The 20,557-nt window shown below is 35.1% G+C and overlaps 1 protein-coding gene and 1 long non-coding RNA gene across 6 annotated transcripts; one reads left to right on the forward strand and one right to left on the reverse strand.

Moving 5' to 3' along the window:
• The first annotated feature begins 2,626 nt into the window (after positions 1–2,626).
• On the forward strand, positions 2,627–4,406 carry LOC11426875 (uncharacterized). Of its 4 annotated transcripts, none has more exons than XR_003007057.2 (5): positions 2,627–3,154; positions 3,309–3,528; positions 3,636–3,856; positions 3,930–4,061; positions 4,179–4,406. It is a non-coding gene; the product is annotated as an uncharacterized lncRNA (long non-coding RNA). The 4 variants fall into 4 exon arrangements; XR_003007056.2 differs by having other exon boundaries at positions 3,636–3,830; XR_005642963.1 differs by having other exon boundaries at positions 3,309–3,389; positions 3,477–3,528; positions 3,636–4,061.
• Positions 4,407–5,312: 906 nt separating this feature from the next.
• LOC25498917 (sister chromatid cohesion 1 protein 4) lies at positions 5,313–18,654 on the reverse strand. 2 transcript variants are annotated; one of them, XM_039827543.1, is made up of 16 exons: positions 18,043–18,654; positions 15,558–15,819; positions 15,104–15,201; positions 14,939–14,988; positions 12,808–12,835; positions 12,743–12,774; positions 12,335–12,481; positions 11,138–12,176; positions 10,244–10,684; positions 9,998–10,142; positions 9,536–9,672; positions 7,809–9,361; positions 7,039–7,066; positions 6,802–6,919; positions 6,560–6,689; positions 5,313–5,892 (listed from the first exon to the last, which is right to left on the reverse strand). In XM_039827543.1, exons 1-16 carry the CDS (start codon positions 18,164–18,166, stop codon positions 5,794–5,796), a joined length of 4,431 nt encoding a protein of 1,476 aa, XP_039683477.1. In that variant the 5' UTR covers positions 18,167–18,654; the 3' UTR covers positions 5,313–5,793. The 2 variants fall into 2 exon arrangements, with proteins under 2 accessions (XP_039683477.1, XP_013449380.2); XM_013593926.3 differs by having other exon boundaries at positions 12,743–12,835.
• Between the last annotated feature and the right edge of the window lie 1,903 nt (positions 18,655–20,557).

Here is a 20,557-nt window from a genome sequence, read left to right on the forward strand (position 1 = left end):
GTTAAGAATCAAATATTCAATTTTAATTTAGAGGTCTACGTGATTTGAATTTACATTATCCTATGTGTGAATTGTTTAACGGTACACGTAATTTTAATTTACATCACCATACATTTTTTAAGATCACGTATCATTGGTTCAATTCAATTATAAATTGAAAGCCAATTTAAACAATAATGGTGACAATAGTCGCTACAGTTGTTATCCATGAACTACAAATAGAAGGGAGAGAGGAGCATTTACAAAACAAGAAGAGAGAGATGAATGACTTGGAAGATGAAAGAAAGAGGGAGACAAAGGAATAGGAAATGGAGGTAAAGAAAATTAGGGAATCTAAAGAATATGATAAGAAAAATTTAAAAATTAACCATGGGGAGGTGAAGAGAATGTTTGATTGCAAGAATTGTTTTTTTTTTTAGTGAGTAGCGGCGATGGGTGCTTATGGATTTTGTTTTTAGTGGTTGTTTGCTATGGAGTTTGTTTTAGCTGTGATATTGGTTTTGGTGGTTGTGGGCTTTATGGGTGTTGATGGTAGGTCTTAGGGAGGTGATGAGTGCTTTTCGTGTCTTTGTTTATTTTGGGTCTCTATTTTGTCATACTATCTTATATTAAAGATGAGCATGTTTCAAAGAAAAGATGTAGCCTTTATATTAAAAATTGTTTCATTATTTATATCTTTATTGACAGGTACCGTACCGGCGCGCCTTATGATGGCTCTATTTAGCCATGTTCTGTGGCTCCTTTGGTTTGTGTTTGGAACCTTAATTGGTCTCTATTTTGGCTGCTATTTTTTCATCGACCCTAAACCTTCTCGTGTTGACGATTTCCCATTATGGCTAAAGTACCCGGATTTCGATCGGGGGTAAGAGCCACGCTACATTTGTATACATTGTTAGAATTAGCAGTCACCATTGATGAATGAGAAAATCTTGAAAATCTTTGAGAGAGAGAATTTGTTATTTCTATCTTATGATTCAAGTTACAACAGTTAGTATGACAACTGTAACTAAACTACACTAAAATGGTTAAAGCATCAAATACTTATATGCATTTATGAGATTTAGAACTTGATATATAAACTAATTGGATTATTATTTTCTTATGCTTTACCTATGACCGTATGTGGAAAAGGCATCCCGCAAGGCTAACTTGAGTTGTCTAATACCTATAATTGATGAGATCATACAAGAAGATATTATGGACACGCTTTGTATAATTCGTTTCACCTTGGGCTCTGTTCCCCTAAAAATCGAATTTGAAGAAAACTATGTCTTATTTATAGGATGCAATTCCACATAAGACCATCCTTAGGTCTTTTTATGTGCGAGGAGGCAATTGTTAAAAATCATAATCACTCTTTGCGTTTTTAGCTCCCTTGGAAATCATATCATACCACACCACAAATTACAGAGTTAAAATATATTGAGTTTACGTAGTTGTTTTCACGTGATTGAAAGGTTATTAGTTTCAGTCCTAGAAATAACCTCTTGTGTAAAACAACGAAGAAATAATAGTACAAAACAACGTGCTGCCCTTTTTTTTCTAGTACAAAACAACGAAGAAATAATAATTGATATAATCATCGAGTTCTAGCATAATGGTTGAAATGGAGAAAAGAGCCTTAGGTAGGGAAAATTTTATGAGACTTATATGGAAAGGTGTTGGGTGGTGAAGAACCAGCATGAGAAAAAAATAAATATAGTGTAGATGAGGATGTTGTGTTCGATGTATGATAAGTCTAGATGAGATAAAATTAGAAACGACCGTATTAGAGAGAAAGTTGGGATAACACACCTATACACTAAAAAAGATAGTGGAAAATAATATGCTTAGACGGTTTGAGCATTTAGGGATAAAACTTACAGATTCTATAGTAAGAACAGTAGATCAGATGAAGGATCTAGAAAGACTAGAGGCAAAGAAAGATCTAGAAAGACTATAAAAGAAACTATTAAGAAAGATCTAGAGATTAATGAGTTGGATCATAACATGGTTTATGATACAATACTTTGACGTAATATTATCCATGTAGCCGACCTCATTTAGTGAGATAAATTGTTCTTGTTGAAAATGATTATTCCCTCTTTGCTATTTCTTGCACGTGATTCATCTATGTCTTATTATAACTTATTCGTGATGTCATATGACTATTTTAAGTACTTTTTGTGAAATACTTGCTCGTAGGAATGAAAGTTTATGTGACGGATGGGAATGAGTAATTTTGGAGTCCTCTATAGAATGGGCTGGAAATTCTAATGTCACCTTTATGATGCCCCAACGGGTCGAATAAATCAGGTAACTTTGACGAATACTGCTCTTAATCTAGTATATTTTGCTCGCGCCTAACTGAAATATCGAAAATATCCATGCATGAGTTAACTCGCGCATGTGTAAAATTAACGTGACTTAAAATTTCATATTTTTACACATGCGTGACTTAAGTCACGCTGCGCAGGTGTTATACTCCGCGTGAGTTAACTCACACTAGTTCAATTTCTTTTAATATGAACTCACGCTTCCACTTGTCTTGCGTTTTATCATTTATTAAAGGTATGTCGTTATCTAAACGGTCTTATAAAAGAGAAAGGAACGTTGATGACCTGTTTGCAAATGTAATCATGCATAATCTCATTAGGTAGTTGGAGAATTAAGTTTTCTGAAAGAAAAGAACAACATAAAAAGATGCCATTTAATTTTAACACAAATATCAAGGATCTTATAGAGCTAGAACAATATAGATGCCTTTGACGACCTGATAAGTTCTGTGTTGACATAACCAAGGTTGTCAAATTCTCTCAAGTCAACTCAATTCTACGATTCTATGCAAGAGAATTGAGTTAGCTCTCAAACAGGGTGTAACACCTGCGTGAGTTAACTAACGCAGAATTTTACACTTGCGCTAGTTAATTAGCGCAAGGGTATTTTAGTCAGTTTAGTTGGGTGGAAGCAAAACTTGTTGGGAGAAGAGCAGAATTCAACTTTGACGCGTGATATTAGTAAATGGATGGGTTGATTTTATTTTTTTTATGCTAAAAGTTTTGTTGATTTTCAGATTGTGAATTTTCAAATTTCCCTTTTGGTTCGTATTACTTTGAAGCCATTGGTTTCTATCTTTCCTTATTTTGCCAACATCCATGTCTCTCTCATGGAAGAGGTTGGTGATTGTTTAGTGTATTACATTTGCTACTTTCTTTTATTTTGAATGCCGAGATGTGCACAAGATTGATATCCACTTGTAATTATTTTATGTCTAGTACAACTAATCTTCACTCTAATCTCTTTTGTTTTTTGTTTCACTTAACTTGCAGCCAAATGTTGACTTTGACATACTTTGTGATGAGGATGATGATAATATTATGGATCTTCCTGGAACACACTTTCTTTATGCGGTAAAAGACTTTAATCTTTTAATATGTTTGTTTGATCGCCCTTCCTATCTAATGTTTGAGGTCTAAATTTGGAGTACTATATTGAAGAAAAGTGTTTGTGGCCCAAATTCCTGAAAATTCAAATGATAGATATGACAAAGTATGTCTCTTCAATTTTGTAAAATAATATTCATGTTATAATGGTATATGTTTGCCTTTTAACTCCTTTCTTTTTTTCTTCCTTGTTAATGTTATTGGGAATCTCAGAGCTTTGAAGATGGCCGATGAAGCTTTTGAAGAGACACACAGACACAAACAATACCAATAGCTCCCGTAAGCACTCCTCAAGCTGATGGAGGTTTGCTTGTAGTTATAGTACGTGCAGTTAAAGGTCTTCAAGGGAAGTATAACATTAATCCACGTGTATGTTTCATTTTCAGAGGAGAAGAGGAAAAGACCAAGGTTGCATGCATAGAATCTCACGTTAGGTGATATATATCTAGGCATGTGTGGATTTTGGAGTAGGAAGCTCTGCTAATTAAACGGTGTTTACTTTTGCAGCTAATAATGAAGAACACAGATCGAAGATGGAAAGAGGTCCAATTTACAGCGAAGGAGCCGCCTACCGAAAATGATGTCTTAAATGTGGAGGTGGTTGACATCACTTCATCAAATAATCCATTGCAACAAAAGGTATGTGTCCGGAGGCACTGCTTAACATTTCTCATATATTTCACAATAGTTTATTATGATCTTTGTCATGTTCTATGATTAACTTTCATTATTTTATGGTGCTTCTTTTGGCATCAGGAATCATTGGGTTATGTCAACATCCATCTTGGGGATGTTGTTTCCAAAAAGAGCATTAATGAGAAGTATCATCTTGAAAACTCCAAAAATGGTTGGATCCAGATAGAGTTGCAGTAGAGAACTTCTTCAGAGTCAGAAGCAAGATGTCAAAATTTAAACTATAAATAAGAGCTTTACATAATTGAGCAAGCAGCTCTGTTTTATCAATTATACTCTTAATACTCTTAAGTCTTAGTTTTGCCATCCCTTCGTCCAATGCATTTTTTAAAAATCTTCTAATAAAAATGTAAAATATTGAATATGTTATTAAACGGTTGTTCTTCAACACCATATTGAAAGTCTTGGTTATTTTTTTTTTACCAATGACGAGTTGAGGCTACATTTCAGTAAATATGGAAAATAAACCATGTTGAAATGTTCTCGTAAAAATGAAAACATGTTGAGAAATGAAAATGAAAAACTTCCAAAGAATCGCTTTGGGACAATTTGGTGTTTTTCTCTATTTATTTATTTTCAAGGAGCTACTACCGCTAAAAAAAAACCATATGATGAATAGTTGTTAGTTTTAGAAGCATCAGTCTCAAAATGATAATCTTTGCGTAAAAAATTATGAAGTGTAGCTTAGTTTATGTGGCATCAAAATGAAAAACTCTAGTTATGAATTGTTCATTGAATTGCCATTTAGTAATTATGCAAAAAACTTAAGAGATATGTTATTTGAACAACCATTTACGACAACTTTTGGGACAATATTAAATTTACATACAAAGAAAAGTAGACATTGGTACGAAAACCAAAGTAATAGAGAAAGAAAGTAAAAACATAATGTGAATATGAGAAGAAAAAATGTCACAAATTGTCAAAAACTGGTTGTACATATATCATTTCTCAAAACTCAACGCAAGGTTTATCAGTTCCATTCCAAGATTTGCGCTTTGAACAAGAAAAATTCAGTGCAAGAGCACAACTTCTGGTTGTTTATTAAGCCATCACGTTTTTTACATCTTATTCCGTCGTGAAATTCTCAACATTCCATTAAATAAGAAGGAATTGCACAGACAAGGACACAAAGGCTAAATTGAGGGCAACACAATACAACGTTAGATGCCTTTATAAAGTAAACTACATATAACGGACTTCAACATACTCTTAAATAAAAGGATAATAAACTCAGTTAGATGATATACAGATGCAATAGGTACAGAAGTGACAATCCTTGTTCACTGACCGCTATATAAATTATATAAATTACAAGGCATTTTCAGTAAGATACTAGATGCCTAGATAAAACAGTATTCTTGCATGGAGGGGGATGGGTTTAAACACATTAAAAATTAGACCCAGAAAGCTACAGATGATGATTTTTTTTTTTACAATAATATACATTAAGACCTAGAATAATCAATAGGATTAAATGATACACGAGCCACTTCAACCCCCAGCCATTCAAGAAGTAAAACTAAACGGCTAAATTCTATTTCCAAAAAATTATTAATCAAAATCCATAACTAAAACGGGGGAGTGATGTTGAAAAGATTATCCCAGCCCTGCAGATTCGAACCAAACTATCACCTCATGGATCTTACCTCTATATCAGCCACTCCTAGATGATATTTCAGAAATTTGTCTTCATAAGCTTCTTTCGAGGTTGTAAGTTTATATTGGCAAAAGGTTTTGCCTGTTCTACATGAACATAATCCCTTGTCTTGAGAACCTGCATTCATGGTCGAAATTAGATTTCAATCAAAGTAAAAGTTGCAAGTAGGCACCCTAGAAGACTGAATGCTTTGAAGAATTCAAACAAAGTGAAGTAAGCTACACACAACTGCTATTGGTTTAGCAGAAAAATGACCCCCAAAGCACATATTCAATGTATGAACTACAACAGATTCTACAATACTATTGAATGCTTTGAAGAATTAAAACAAATCCAGGTTACACAATTCTGCAATAGGTTTAGCATAAAAGTTCAACAATGACCCTCCCAAGCACATATACGAACGACAACAGAGTCTACAATAATATTGGTAAATGGTATATAACCAATGAATGACACATACAGAAAATATAGTTGTAAAGATCATACAAGACAAGTATTTTCAGCCATCTAGATGTTCAGCTTTTATAGTGTCATTTCAATTGCTGACTTTCAAAGGGAATGTGTAGCCCTGCTGCATTATTAGTGTTTTGGGTGCTTTTATTCTTGGCCCATTGTTATTAGTTTAGTATTTCTTTCCTTTCTCCAATAGAATTCATTTAAAAGAAAAAAAGGGGGAATGATATTTCAGTTATTAGTATCCCAAACATGAAAATATGTCAAATCAATGTCCAAGTTCATTAAACAGTATATATGCTCGCTAAAATAATTCTCATGAGCATACCAGTGTTTCAAAAAACATCCTTGACGCTTCCTTCCGGGTTTTACCAGCTAATATATTGTCAAGATGCAGGTTCTGCCTTCCATGTAGTTCTTCCTTATCAAACAACGTCTGCAGATACTTGGCAACAGCCCTGTGGATAAATGCATTAGTTAGGTATTCACATAAAGAAAACTAGTTATAAGAGCATAAACAATTCAGATAGAACACATTCAGATTTATTGTCAAGCTTTACATAAACAGACCTGGTTCGAGAAGACCACCCACTGTTTTCTAAGTGGGTTCCTTCAGCACCCGATGCAAAACCACCAGCATCATCATCATCATCCTCAATTATTTCATCATCACCAACATTCAAAAATCCTGATAATAGACAGATGGAGAGTGAGTCAACACAGCAAAGGAACAAAACTTAAGGCAACAACAAAAGCTTCACTCTCTTATTTCACCAACTGTCAAGATGCAGGAATTTAGAAGAAAACCTGTGTCAATGCCACCCATATTGTTTTCCTGCATCATGGAACATAATTAGGCATGTATAAAACAGTGAAGGAAGAATACATATAGTTTGGAACTGAAAGGAGAAGATAGGCAATGTAATTTCCTATCTAACTTAATAACATCAGAAGACTCATTCCCTTCCAATCCCCATCTACCTAGCTAACTGTGATGCTAAAGAGGAACTAAAGGGACGGCTAAAATTGTCAGAATGATATAAGATATAGGCTTCGACAGTTCGACTCATTGATTTCAACTTCTCAGATGAGCTCTCTAGACATGAGGGTTTCCTAATCTAGATTGTTTATCTCTCATTTTTATCTTTTTATAATAATTCCTTTCTTCATAGAGGCATTAACTTCTTGGACTTCTGGCCACTAGCTACAAAAAGAATCTTATTGCCTTAGGACCTATACCTTTCATATTTTATTAGGTTTGGGAAGCCAGACCGTGAGGTAAGTGAATGAATCCTTCTAATTGCATTTATAGCTAACGGTGTATGTTATATACTACATATGTCAAACTACCGCAGATGTTGAGCATGATACAAAGCAACCAGACAGAAAAAGGATTAACAAAACCACTAGCCCAGCATATCAACTTCAAACAATGGCAATTATTTTTTAGGAAAAGCGAAAAAACGATACATGAAGACCGTTTTCAAAACCAATTTCATCACAGTTAGCATTTTAAACAATCTATAAACTATCTGAGACAATCCATTTAGCATTTTAAGGCTAATTTGAGAACTTACATCAGTCTGATCTGCAAAAGGACTCCTAATAGCCGAGACATCAGGATACATAGTATTTTGTAACGCAGCTTCTTGACAGACTGGGTTTTCCTCATCATTCAGAGAACTTTCGTTTATAAGTGCTGCAGAATGTAAACAATCTACCTCAACATTTTCACTAAATAAGCCACCAGACTTTGCATCCTTGTCATCACATCCCAAGCCAGGAGAAATAATTTGATCCTCATTTAAGCCTCCTAGCATGTTGTTCCCGTTTTCCTCCACAGGTAGGTCTCCGTTATAGAAAACCTGGTTGTCAGTATATTCATTAGCTTCCTTAGAACCAGTAGCCATGGATGCATATAAATGATCAGCTTCCAAACTATCTGTTTCAACTTGTGTTCTAATTTCCATGGCATTCTCTGCAATTTCAGTAGCACCTGCATTGTTTCTATCATGTTGATCCTCCGCAAACTCATTCTCTAGCATAGGAGATGAATCCATTTTCTGGGAAGTTGGAATGCTCAACATATCTGTATGGATAGAACCGACAAGATCATCCGTTTTATCCATGAGAGGCAGCGATGCATCAAAAAAATTTGGCCTACAAAGCTCATTTTCGAAGACTTCGGTTAGGGATAAAGTTTCATGCCCAGGAACAAAAGAGTAATTCTCTGCTGAAGATATCTCGAAATTTATTCCAGCATTGTTCATTTCAGCAGTTTGGGAACAGCCAAGCTCCCTTACATCAGAAATAATATTTGTATGCCCGTGAGCTTCAATATTATTATGAGATCCGAAGTCAACTTCAGACTGATGACACTCGGATGGAACAGGTATCTCAGAAGGTTGGGCTTCAGCATCTTCTTGGGGTTGGATTGCAGTAGGCTCATTATGCGCTTCCACCCCATGAATTTCAGCATTTGTTTTAGAAAAGGACTCTTCAGCATCTTCTTGGGGTTGGACAGCTATAGGCTCATTATGTGCTTCCACCCCATGAGTTTCAGCATTTGTTTTAGAATAGGACTCTTCGGCATCTTCTTGGGGTTGGACTGCCATAGGCTCATTATGTGCTTCCACCCCATGAGTTTCAGCATTTGTTTTAGAATAGGACTCTCCGGCATCTTCTTGGGGTTGGACTGTCATAGGCTCACTATGTGCTTCCACTCCATGAATTTCAGCATTTGTTTTAGAATAGGACACTTCAGCATCTTCTTGGGGTTGGACTGCCATAGGCTCATTATGTGCTTCCACCGCATGAATTTCAGCATTTGTTTTAGAAAAGGACTCTTCAGCATCTTCTTGGGGTTGGACAGCCATAGGCTCATTATGTGCTTCAACCCCATGAGTTTCAGCATTTGTTTTAGAATAGGACTCTTCAGCATTTTCTTGGGGTTGGACTGCCATAGGCTCATTATGTTCTTCCACCCCATGAGTTTTAGCATTCGTTTTAGAATAAGACTCTTGATCGTTTCCTTTTTCAAGCGAAAGGCTATCTAAACCATTGTGACAAACCTTGATTCGACTCAGATCTAATGTCTCGTTTTGCAGAATAGTCAAATCAGCAGACACATCTGGAAGAAATGAGAAAATCAAATCAAGTATGTTGGAGGTAAATTTCACAAATGAACCCAAATACAAATTGCGTTTTCATCAAAACTCAACTAAACATGATTTTATAACTGTTTTATGTTTTTAGATGAAAACTCCAAATGATCAACAGTACAATATATAAGCTGAAAATTCACCTGTGAATATTGGTTTATGGAAAATTTGATCTTCCAAAAACTGTCTTTGGATCATTAAAATCTCATCGCGTGTGCAAGGAGCTTTTTTCCTTACACGACGTATGTCTTCAGTACTTGTCAACTGTTGGCGTATTGTACTTCAAATGGAAAAAGGAACAAATAGTAATATTTTAGTGCACGAGAAAAGGAATGTGGTATGCGATATAATGGAAAAACTGATAAATTTGATAATAACTGCAAGTATACAAATATAAGAAAATGATAATGGGTATATTACAACCATCACCAAAGAATTCATCCATAATCAATTACCAAGATGGTAAAAATAGGGGAGAAAAATAGATCTGTGAAAGACTAGAAATAAGGGCACAAACAATACCATGTTTTTCACTCCAGTCCAATCAACATAAAATAAAGGGAGAGATGTGACAAATGAATGAACGGAACATTATAAAAACTTACTCGCCATGTAAAACCATCATATCATCCATAAGCACCTTCCTCTTCACGGTACTAGTGCGTGGTGTAGAACGAAGCCGCTTTGTTGATGGCTTTTCACGGGCTGCTGGACTTGGCTTAATTTTGAAAGCTGAAGATTTTCTACCAACTGGAGCAACAAAAAATTAATTTGAGCCACAATCATGTTCTCGTGAAAAACAAACTGTAACTACAAATATAAAGCACGGTGCATAAAGAACCAATATATACCTAATATTGAAGACAACAGATCATCATCATCAGGAATGGACTCGGCAGTTCTTTTGGATTGAGCCCCACCATATGATTCGACTAAATCCATGCTCTGCATTGTTAGAGTACTTTCTGTGTAGCTGCGCTTTTTACCAGATATTGATGTTACCCCTGCAGCATTTGTATTGCCTTCAGATATACCCTGATTTCCAGGAGTAGACTCCAGCAGCAAATGATTCATCTCATTATCATGTTGATAAGCTGAGAGCATTTTTTCAGGCTCAGGTATGTCAGAAGCAGTAGATTCGTTTAAACTTCCCGTTTTATTGCTTATCATCTGACTCCCAGCTTGCATGCCTGATTGCTCCAAGTCCAACATTCCTTCACATGCAGATGGCTCTACAGTATCATGGTTGCCCAAAGCAGGATCTGAAACATCCATTGCATGACAATTTTCACCTGTTAAAATAAAACCAATCAACTTATCAGCTATAAAATGGAATTCACACGTACAAATGTCTATCAAACAGAAAAGCAAATTATATATATATATATATATATAAAGCAACTAGTTTAAAGAAAGAAGAATCAACTCAGTATCAAAAAAGCATAATGTTAAAAATTAATTAATTGTCCGCACAAAAAAAAACAAATAGATTCATAGGAAAAAATTTACTGATAGGAAGTCCACAGGTCAACAAGTAGAAGTCAACACAATATCATGGTGACATGCCTGTCAATAGTTCAATATCACAAGCAATAGGAAACATGCAATAAAGAAAAGTGGAGGTGTATGATAACGGAATTCATTGACGTATACATTTCACTCGAGTTGAAAAGAGGAAAAAACGAAGAGGTAAAAATGAATCACTACATTAATATCAAATTATGAGATGTATTATTAGTTAATACCTTCAATAGATAACTGAGAATGATGGTTTATATGGGAGGTGCATGGCCGAAGGTATGACTCGGTGGGCTGCTCGGCTTCATGAGATACATGGTTTAAAACAACTGCTTCCTTCAGTTCCCGAGATGCCTGAGCTTCCACGTCAACAACTTCAGGTCTACCAGATGATTCTAGAGAACTTACAATATTGGATACTTGAGCCTCGTCAACCACACAGGGTCGCTCCTCATTCCTAGAAATTTCACTGCTATTTGAAACTTCATGCTTTGTTAATGTGTTATCATCTACCAAATGACCATCAAATTCGTAACCATGAGATCCATCCACGTTAGGTAACAGTTTACATGAGAGGCCGTCTTGTTCCGATGTAACATGAGAACAACTAGGAGACACAATAGTATCATTTATACCAACACCTCCAGAGAATACATTAACAGTTTCGTTTGAAGCAGCAATAACTGGTTCAGTGTCCATCAGAACTCCATCATGTAAGTTTTCCACTTTCTCAAGTATACCAGAAGCATCAACCAACCCACTTGCACATTCTGGTAACATGGTGGTCGTGTGATCTTTATTGGAGGATTCCATCAAGGGTACTGATGCCAAGCAATGATCATTAAGTATCAAATTTTCTTGTTCTGTACGTTTGAGATGCTCTGGTTCCTCTCTTTTGTCATCCACTTCAGCCAGAACGCAGTCACTAGCCTCATGTTCTTGATCTGTGCGTTTGAAATGCTCTGGTTCCTCTCTTTTGTCATCCACTTCAGCCAGAACACAGTCACTGGCCTCATGATGCAAATCTACACCAACATGCTTCTCATTATTTTGCAAGGAGCAACCAATTACATCGTTCTCGGTTTGATGAGCAGATGATTCATTTTGTGTTGTCTCCATTGATAACAAATCTGCTGAATTATGAAAATTGGCTTCATTAATGACCTGATCCGCCTGAGTACCAAATAAGTTTGGCTCTTGTAGTCCTGGAGTAGATGGACCTTGAGCATATTCATGGAATTCCGCAGTAGTAGGTAAACCATCAATCTGTTCAAACAGACAAATTCATTGATTAAAATTAGTACTAATTACAATCTGTAGCCAACAGAACCGCTTTCACCTAATCCTCTCTCCAAAAAGAAAAGAGATTAAGGATAAAAAGAGTAAAAGAAAACATTGACAGGCACACAGATATTTTAAAATACCAAATCAATCTTGCTTCCACTGTCTTCTACTTGCATTCTATCTGAAGCTCCACCCACCTCTTTCATTTCATCTTCTAGATGAGATACTTGAGGATTAGCACTGAAGTCTTCATGTTCCAAAGTGGCCTCGTTGTCTATTAACATATCCTGAATTTACCAAATCACGTATCAAATATCCAAAAGTAAAATCAGAAGAAAGTATCTATGCCGCTCTCTATAGAATATACATGTTGTCTATTAACATATCCTGAATTTACCAAATCACATTACAAATATCCAAAAGTAAAATCAGAAGAATGTATCTACGCCCCTCTCTATAGAATATACACATCAAGATAGTTTAATAAATCAATTTTGCTTCTACTGTTTCTACTTGTATAGTTGTATTTCATCGGAAGTTGCACTCACCTCCTCTTTCTTTTCGTCTTCTTGATGAGACAGTTGAGGATTAGCACTGAAGTCATTGTGCTCCAAAGTGACATCTTTGTCTATTAACATAACCTGAAATTACCAAATCACATTATAAATATCCAAAAGTAAAACTAGAAAATTGTATCTATGCAGTTCATTATTCTCCAGTAATACACACATCAAGATGTTTTATTTGACAAGCACTTCAATCAAAATCAGACATGACAGTGCTCCAACAACCAATGTACCAACACCGATATAAAATAGTAGACAACAACGAAGCATAGAATCTATTCAGGATAGAGATGATACACAGTACTGATCTAAAAAAGCAATATTGATAATGAAAGAATTGAATATAATAGAGAAAAGACTACCTTCTTTGTAACATTTTTGGGATATAAATTATATTGGTTCTATACAATGACAATAAATTATTGCCAAAGATCAACTCAGTTGAAGATGTAAACAAATAGTAAAGGACGTGATAAGCAAATGAAAAGCGAGAATTATATCAGGCCACAAGCCTACCCAAAGCTTGCACATTTCAGATGTGTGTGTGTGTGTGTCTATATATATATAGGGGGCATATCAGGTAAGAATAAGTTTTTTATGTGAGAATGAAAGGAATAAATCTGAAGCATTGGATAAAATGTATGCTAAGATTGGGACCCAATTTTTTTAAAGTCACGTGACTCTCCTCCAAATTTCCCTAAAAGCTCTGACTTTCTCTCTTCTTCCCTAACTGGTTTGTTCATCTTCCACCCACCGTAAACATCATCTGCCGATGTCGTTTGATTTATCAGTTCCTTATTCCAGTCTCCCTAATCTTAAATCCTAAATTAATTACCCTGCAAATATCAATACCTAATAAATGGGAAACGTGATGCCATTTAAATAGTAAATGTAATCCCCGAAATCAATTTCAAGTGGTGAATGTTGTTGTTAATCGATAAGAAATTTCCAGATCTCATTTTAATATATAGTCTCCCCGCCATCAGAATCCGACCGTCATGGAAATGCGCCAACACCAATAAAACATGGACGGGATTGGAATTGATGTTTCTTTTTCTCCCAACGTTGTTCAAAAATTATAAGAAAATCGAAATGGTGGTCACTGACTTTGTTAGGATCCAATATGAGGTGGTGTTTTAAGTAATTAGTAGGTAGATAGTTAGGTTTAAGTAGATTATTAGTAAGTGGCCTATTAGGATCAGAATTAAATAATAAGAGGCCCATTAGGGTTAAATACAAGAATGTTCTCTTTATTTGTATGTAAAGGGGAATTCTTAAGAGTTTTAGAGTAGGACGGAATAAGTTTTCTGTTTAGGGCCAGAGTAGGATTCCTCTCTGAGTTGAGTCGGAGCTTTGCTCTGGGAGTAGTTAGAGAAACTCTCTCTTAATAAAACTTCCCTAGTTTCTCTAACTACTCCCAGAGCAAAGCTCCGACTCAACTCAGAGAGGAATCCTACTCTGGCCCTAAACAGAAAACTTATTCCATCCTACTCTAAAACTCTTAAAGAATTCCCCTTTACATACAAATAAAGAGAACATTCTAGTATTTAACCCTAATGGGCCTCTTATTATTTAATTCTGATCCTAATAGGCCACTTACTAATAATCTACTTAAACCTAACTATCTACCTACTAATTACTTAAAACACCACCTCATATTGGATCCTAACAGACTTACACTAACTTTTTGAATAATTTATAAATTGGCATGGCTCTTCATGATAATGTATGGTTATTCAAATGGAAGAGAAATTGAATATAAAACACAAGCATGAGTAAGGTTAAAAAGCAAGTAGAGATGGAACAGTAGACTTGTTCCATTGGAAGGGAGATGAAACAAAAGACTCAGACGAAAAAGACAGTTGAGATAGACAACTGGCACGTGAGATACTTTATTAAATGCTTTAATATGAGCCATCCATTTTAATCTTGATGGTTGAGATTCATTCTTATCATTCTCATATAAAATGTCATTTTCACTAGATATGTCCCCTATATATATGTGTGTGTGTGTGTGACTCAGATGTCGTGCCACCAACATGATACATCTATGCTTCTATTCATAACTTGACAACAAAATTGTAACGTCAGAATCAATATGTTGGGGCCTTGAAACAATATTTGTATTTCAATTTCAGCAATCCACACCATGCAGAGTGCCAAACAAATGCTAATTACCTCATCAAGGTCTAAACCAATTTGAGAAGCATCGCCATCTCCAAAGCGCTCTGAAAGATGTGCTTGATGTCAATCATTGCTTATAAGCACAGATTTCGTTATTTTATATTTAAAATTCACTATCAAGTGGCCAGTACAAAGATAAGGGTAAAGTAGAATACAAACCATCCAATCCAAACTGTGATGTTTTGTAAACCATGCCCTCCAAAGTATCTTGCAGTGTAATCTGCTCCTTACTACTGACATGGCGATCAACATAGTTACTGCAAGTTCACAAAACATATATAATCTTCTGTTAATAAACCTATAACTCTTCCACAGAAACCATCTTACATGAAATCACCTTTAATATAACCAAATTGGAAAAAACACAAGAAAATACAAGGTCTGCAACTTAAAACCAAATTATGTAACTAATTCGAAATTTGTTTCTATCAATCATTTGAAAATACCCAGGTAATAGCTGATACATAAGAGCATATAAATCTCGAACAATCTTTCAAATGAAACAAAATAGATTAACTTAGATAAATATCAGCTCAATTAAGCAAAAAATGTTGCTGCAGTAACAACAGCTGGAGCTACATGAAGTCATACAATCAAGTATTATAGAACTTACCCTTGAAAAATGTCACTATCTGGCAGTTCAAAATCATCAAGATCGAAAGTCTCGGGTAAGGTGATGGAATTGTAAGGTGCAGTGGACTCTTCTGGTGGCAAATCAACTGCGGCGGAGCGGAAAGCTTGCTTTACCTTAAGCAAGGCTTCACTGCAATCATCGAAAAGGTAATTCACCTTTCTAGAATATATTCTTACCACACCAAGCAGAAGATGACTGGATAAACGGAGTGCAATTGGTACTTCAGGAAAAAGAATGGAATCTGTTCATTCATAAAAGTGACTACATGAATAATGAATAAACTGAAACAATTATACGTAGTCAAAAGAAGACAACAATAAACACAGCACATGCATGTCAAACGTACTGAGGAATATCAATTCCCCTATAATTTGGAATTAATCCCCTCCAGAGGGCTCATAACAAAATTTGGGCAACAACAAATATTTCATGCAAGCATTAGCTAATAGGTAGTCCTTAATTCTTCACTGCATACAGAGTACAGACACATAACTATTCCTTGCCTTGCTTTTTATAATCAGACTACAGATATTAAAACAAGTTGCATGGCGTAAATTCACTGAGAACAATTATCACAGCCAAGGTTAAGTCTTTCATTTGGAAGGTAGCCTTTAGTTCAGAAAGAGCTGCTCACTTTTTTACACTATCCTGCAGCAGGATCAATCTGAAATAGACCGATCTAGTGTTGCCATTGCACTCCATTTCTGCCTTGATAAACAGAATCTGGAATAAACCAACTTAAGTGTTTTGTTGTCGGTTGGGTATGCCATCTTAAACTAGAACAACTTCTTCAAATAAACTTTAGGGGCTTCATTATGACTACGGAGGAGACTCTTGGGAAGTCAGCAATTACACTGTTCCTTGAGGAATTTTCCTCGTGGAAAATGGTTGTGCATTTAATTTCAGCCAATAAATCTGTTGTGCAATTCAATGTTTTTTATTTTACTCTCTGTGCACAGCTTATGGTCTCTTTTGGGGGTGTCTACAGCAGACATACAAGTAGATTGGAGTAGATTGGAAAGCTCTATTGTTGAGAATATTTGTCCATCTATTCTTTCTTTCACTTTTGAGCTCTCATTTTACAACATTTTCTATTCTTGTCGTTCCTTTAATCAATTTTATTCTAACCTCTAATGATATACTTCTCTACCTAGAAGACAATAAAAAAAAAAATCCAAAGCTAGAAAAAGAGAATCCATTATCTTAACCTCCAATTGAGATAACGGGCAGTATCCTTCGTTTTAGGTGGATAATCAATCAGGTACCATACCTCAACCCACTCTAGTTAGGTTTACTTCAGAAAATTTGGTTTCCCACTTCCACAAAGAATAATATACCATTATATCTTAGAGTATTCATAGCACTCTGAACTATCAACAAAGGTTATACAAATTAGTTTGAATTAATAATGTCATTCTTTAAAAGGATAGAATACAATTTATGATTTAAATACAGCGGGAAAAAAAGCAAATACACGAACAAAGCAGGATAACATATCCAGTATCCCCACAGAAATAAAATCATTAATGATGTTTAATGTTAAAAATATGCACAACAACACCCTAGAGCTCGACGTATTATTAGAATCCTATGCTCCTATCGACCCTAAGGATGATGTCAACAAGTCTAACCATTAGCAAAGCACCACAGGTCCATGAGGATATGAGGGGAACTCTTTACTCTACTAACATATGACATGGGAAAAACCCAAAAACTTTGCCCATAAAATCTTCGGAAATACTTCAATCACTTGAGTTGCAAGTAACCAAGATTTTACACTACAAAATGGTCAAAGTTGTATAATTATTAATTTGTACTACGCGGTAACCAACTGTCAGGAGATTAAGTATATGATTGGATGAGCATTCGTCAAACTTAAATTCGAATCATCTTGACTTTACAAAATTGATTTTAGTCGTGTTAAGTTAGAAGAAAACTAATTTATGTTAAATAACATTTCCACTAAGGGTAAGTTCATAATGAAAACTGGTTCAAAGCTCAAGTCAAAAGCAACATTCTTCCCGCTTCTACTCAAACGTGGATTTGACAACAAACGTAAAACATCAAAACATGCTTTTTTCGCAAACGACGATGTTTAATACTGCCGATTCTAACATACAATAAAACCACAAGAGTTCAAATCTGACCTACAAGGCAAAAGCAACATTTTCCACTTCAAGTCAAATGCAATTTTGACGACAAACTTAAAACATTAAGACATGTTCTTTACGCAAACGACAATGTTTTATATTGTCAATCCAAACAGCCAATAAAACGACAACAGTTCAAATTTGACGCGAGTGGATCAGGAAGCGGCAAAGACCAGTGTGCTTATAACACTATAGAAACTAGGGTTTTCAAAAATTAACTACCATCATAAATATCTACCTCACTAATCATGCTAAAATATCAGGGAATCAAAATATCGAAATCAATATATAAACAAACTAACTAACGAACTTACCTACAGAGACGCCAATATCCGTATCCGCCACCTGATTCTTTCGGAGCTTCCTCTCTAAATGTGCAGCTATCCATATAGTCCCAAGTGGACCTTTCTTCGCCAAAATAAACTGAGAGTAAAACATATTCACCTAAAAAGAATCACTTTTTCCCAAAATCAACACCAAACACAGCTTAAATCTCAATCCCCATCTACAAACACACCTAAAAATACAAAAATCATAGCCACTTCGTAAAACCCCTCTTTACAAACCCTAATTTCACTTTCTCCAAAATCAACCAAACCAAACACCAAATAGCTCAAAACCTAACAGAAAAATAATAAACTCGCGAGAATTAAGCTTTTAGTAACAGGTGAAGCTGAAGATCGAAGAAAAACGAAGCGAAAATGTGAAGAGTGTAAATTTGAAGCTGAAAGTTGAGAAACCCTAATTTGCAGCTAGGGTGAGAATTGGGGAAGAATTTGTTGGGGGAAAACGAGAAAATAGGAAATTTTTTGAGGGAAAATCGGTGAAATTGAAAATTGAGTTGAAATTTGAAAGAAATGAAGAATGATTGTGTGAAGAGCGCGATCGAGATTTGGTTCGGTTTTAATTTTTATTTATTTGAAATAAAAATTAATAATTAATCGAAGTCGTGAAGCATATTAGTGTTTGGTATGTCGTCGTGTCAGTGTCTGATTGGGTTAACGTAGTGACTGAGAGACAAACATGCACGTTTACTTACACTTGTTTCATTTTTTTCTTTTACTGCTATGTTTCCACTTCCACTTTCTACATTAGTATCAGTTGTATTTCCTTTTCTTGTAGTAAACTTTTTTTGTGTCGCAATTCCCATTTTGGTCACGAGTACCATTATATGAAGTCTAATTAACGGTAAAGAACAAAAACAATGCATCGGATGTTTACACACTTAACAACACTTTTGATCCGCTATATTCTAGTAAATTTGGCTCAATTGATAGGGATATTGCATATTATATGCAATGATTGAAGTTCGAACTCTAAATACTCCCTATGTGTCAGCTTTAGCTGCTAAGCTACTTGACATAAAAATAAAAAAAACACTTTCGATCAGCTCATGTCTACTTGAAACTATATGAAGTCTAACTAATGGTAGAATAAAGAAAACAGACCATGCATCAGATATTTACACGCATAATAACACTTTTGATCGGCTCATATCTACTTGAAATCAAGCAAAGGTTGGGTTGGGGTGAAACCAACATTTGTAAACATTTAAAGAAAAGAAAAAAAAAATATTCATCAGATGCCTTATCATCCATAATGGTATATGTTAATGGAATGACATTCTTCCTCACATCCTGAACAATTGCAATTAGTAACATCTCATGATACTTAACATACAACCATGTTCGATCAACTTAACGAACTGGCTTGCAATAAGCAAATCCCTTGATGCAAGGTTCCAAACTTCAAAAGAGACGTTTGAAGATAAACTTCCTTTGAACAACATGGATAGTTTTAATAAAGGAAAAAAAACTAATATAACAATTGACATACTAATATATGTCATTTAAAAAAATAAATATCCTCACTAAAGGACATCATTTCGATATCAATAATAATTCCTAGAAGATACTATCGAAGAGCGATGATTTCTTGTGGAAGTTTTTCCCAAATGAAAGTCGAAAATAATTGTCGACAATCTTGTGAAACCATTGTTGATGCACATGTATGTGGCCCTTGTAGTTTTATGATCTTCTAAACATGTGATTTCTTGCTAACTTATATGATTCTACACCTCTACCCTCTACATACAAATTTCATAGGTACAATAGGCAACCCATCTAGTCAGCGGCGGATCTCTTTGGAGACCCATGGGAGCCACTGCACCCCCAACATATCAATAAATTTTATATTATGCATCACATGTCAATTAAATTATGGTTGTCGCGTTGGTTTGAAAATCTTCCAATCTGCTGGAGGTCGTGTGTTGATCCTCTCGCCCTTATCATATTATATTTCCATTGTATTTTTAATATATTTGTTCAAGTTCAAAAAAATGTTCCTAATGAGAGTTGAACTGTCACCCCCCACATGAAAAACAAGCAAAAGAACAATCACACTAGTTCATTATATCGATATGTTTTTGAAACTGTTTAATATTTATTCCACAAATATTTGGCACCTCCAACAAAATAACTCAAGATCTGCCACTGCATCTAGTGGTATCAAGGTGTTCTACCACGAAGTTTGTGACTTTTTCTTATGATATTTTTTTATGGACCACATTGTCATTTCTTTTGTGGTTAAATTTGTCCCTTCTTGTAAGTTGTTAGGTTATGCATTGCCTTCATCTTTTATGTCAAGCAACTAGTCAAAATATTAACACTAAAAAAACACATATTTTTCTCCAAAAATGTTGTTAATCAACTTCAATATGATATTATACAGCATACTGCTTTCTCTAAAGTTAACAATTTGGAAAAATATATGGGGGCAAACATATCATTGGAAATAACTGATGTCATTTTAATCACATTGTGCGAAAAA

The sequence above is a fragment of the Medicago truncatula genome, chromosome 7 (assembly GCF_003473485.1).
Source record: "Medicago truncatula cultivar Jemalong A17 chromosome 7, MtrunA17r5.0-ANR, whole genome shotgun sequence".
Classification (NCBI taxonomy): Eukaryota; Viridiplantae; Streptophyta; class Magnoliopsida; order Fabales; family Fabaceae; genus Medicago; species Medicago truncatula.

Excerpts from the sequence above, each read along its gene's own strand:
- LOC25498917 (XM_013593926.3), bottom strand. The coding sequence starts at position 18,166 with ATGTTTTACTCTCAGTTTATTTTGGCGAAGAAAGGTCCACTTGGGACT. Across the intron at positions 12,177-12,334 it reads GTGGAAGCAAGATTGATTTG|ATTGATGGTTTACCTACTAC; the intron begins GTATTTTAAAAT and ends CTGTTTGAACAG. Across the intron at positions 6,690-6,801 it reads GGGTGGTCTTCTCGAACCAG|GGCTGTTGCCAAGTATCTGC; the intron begins GTCTGTTTATGT and ends ATTTATCCACAG.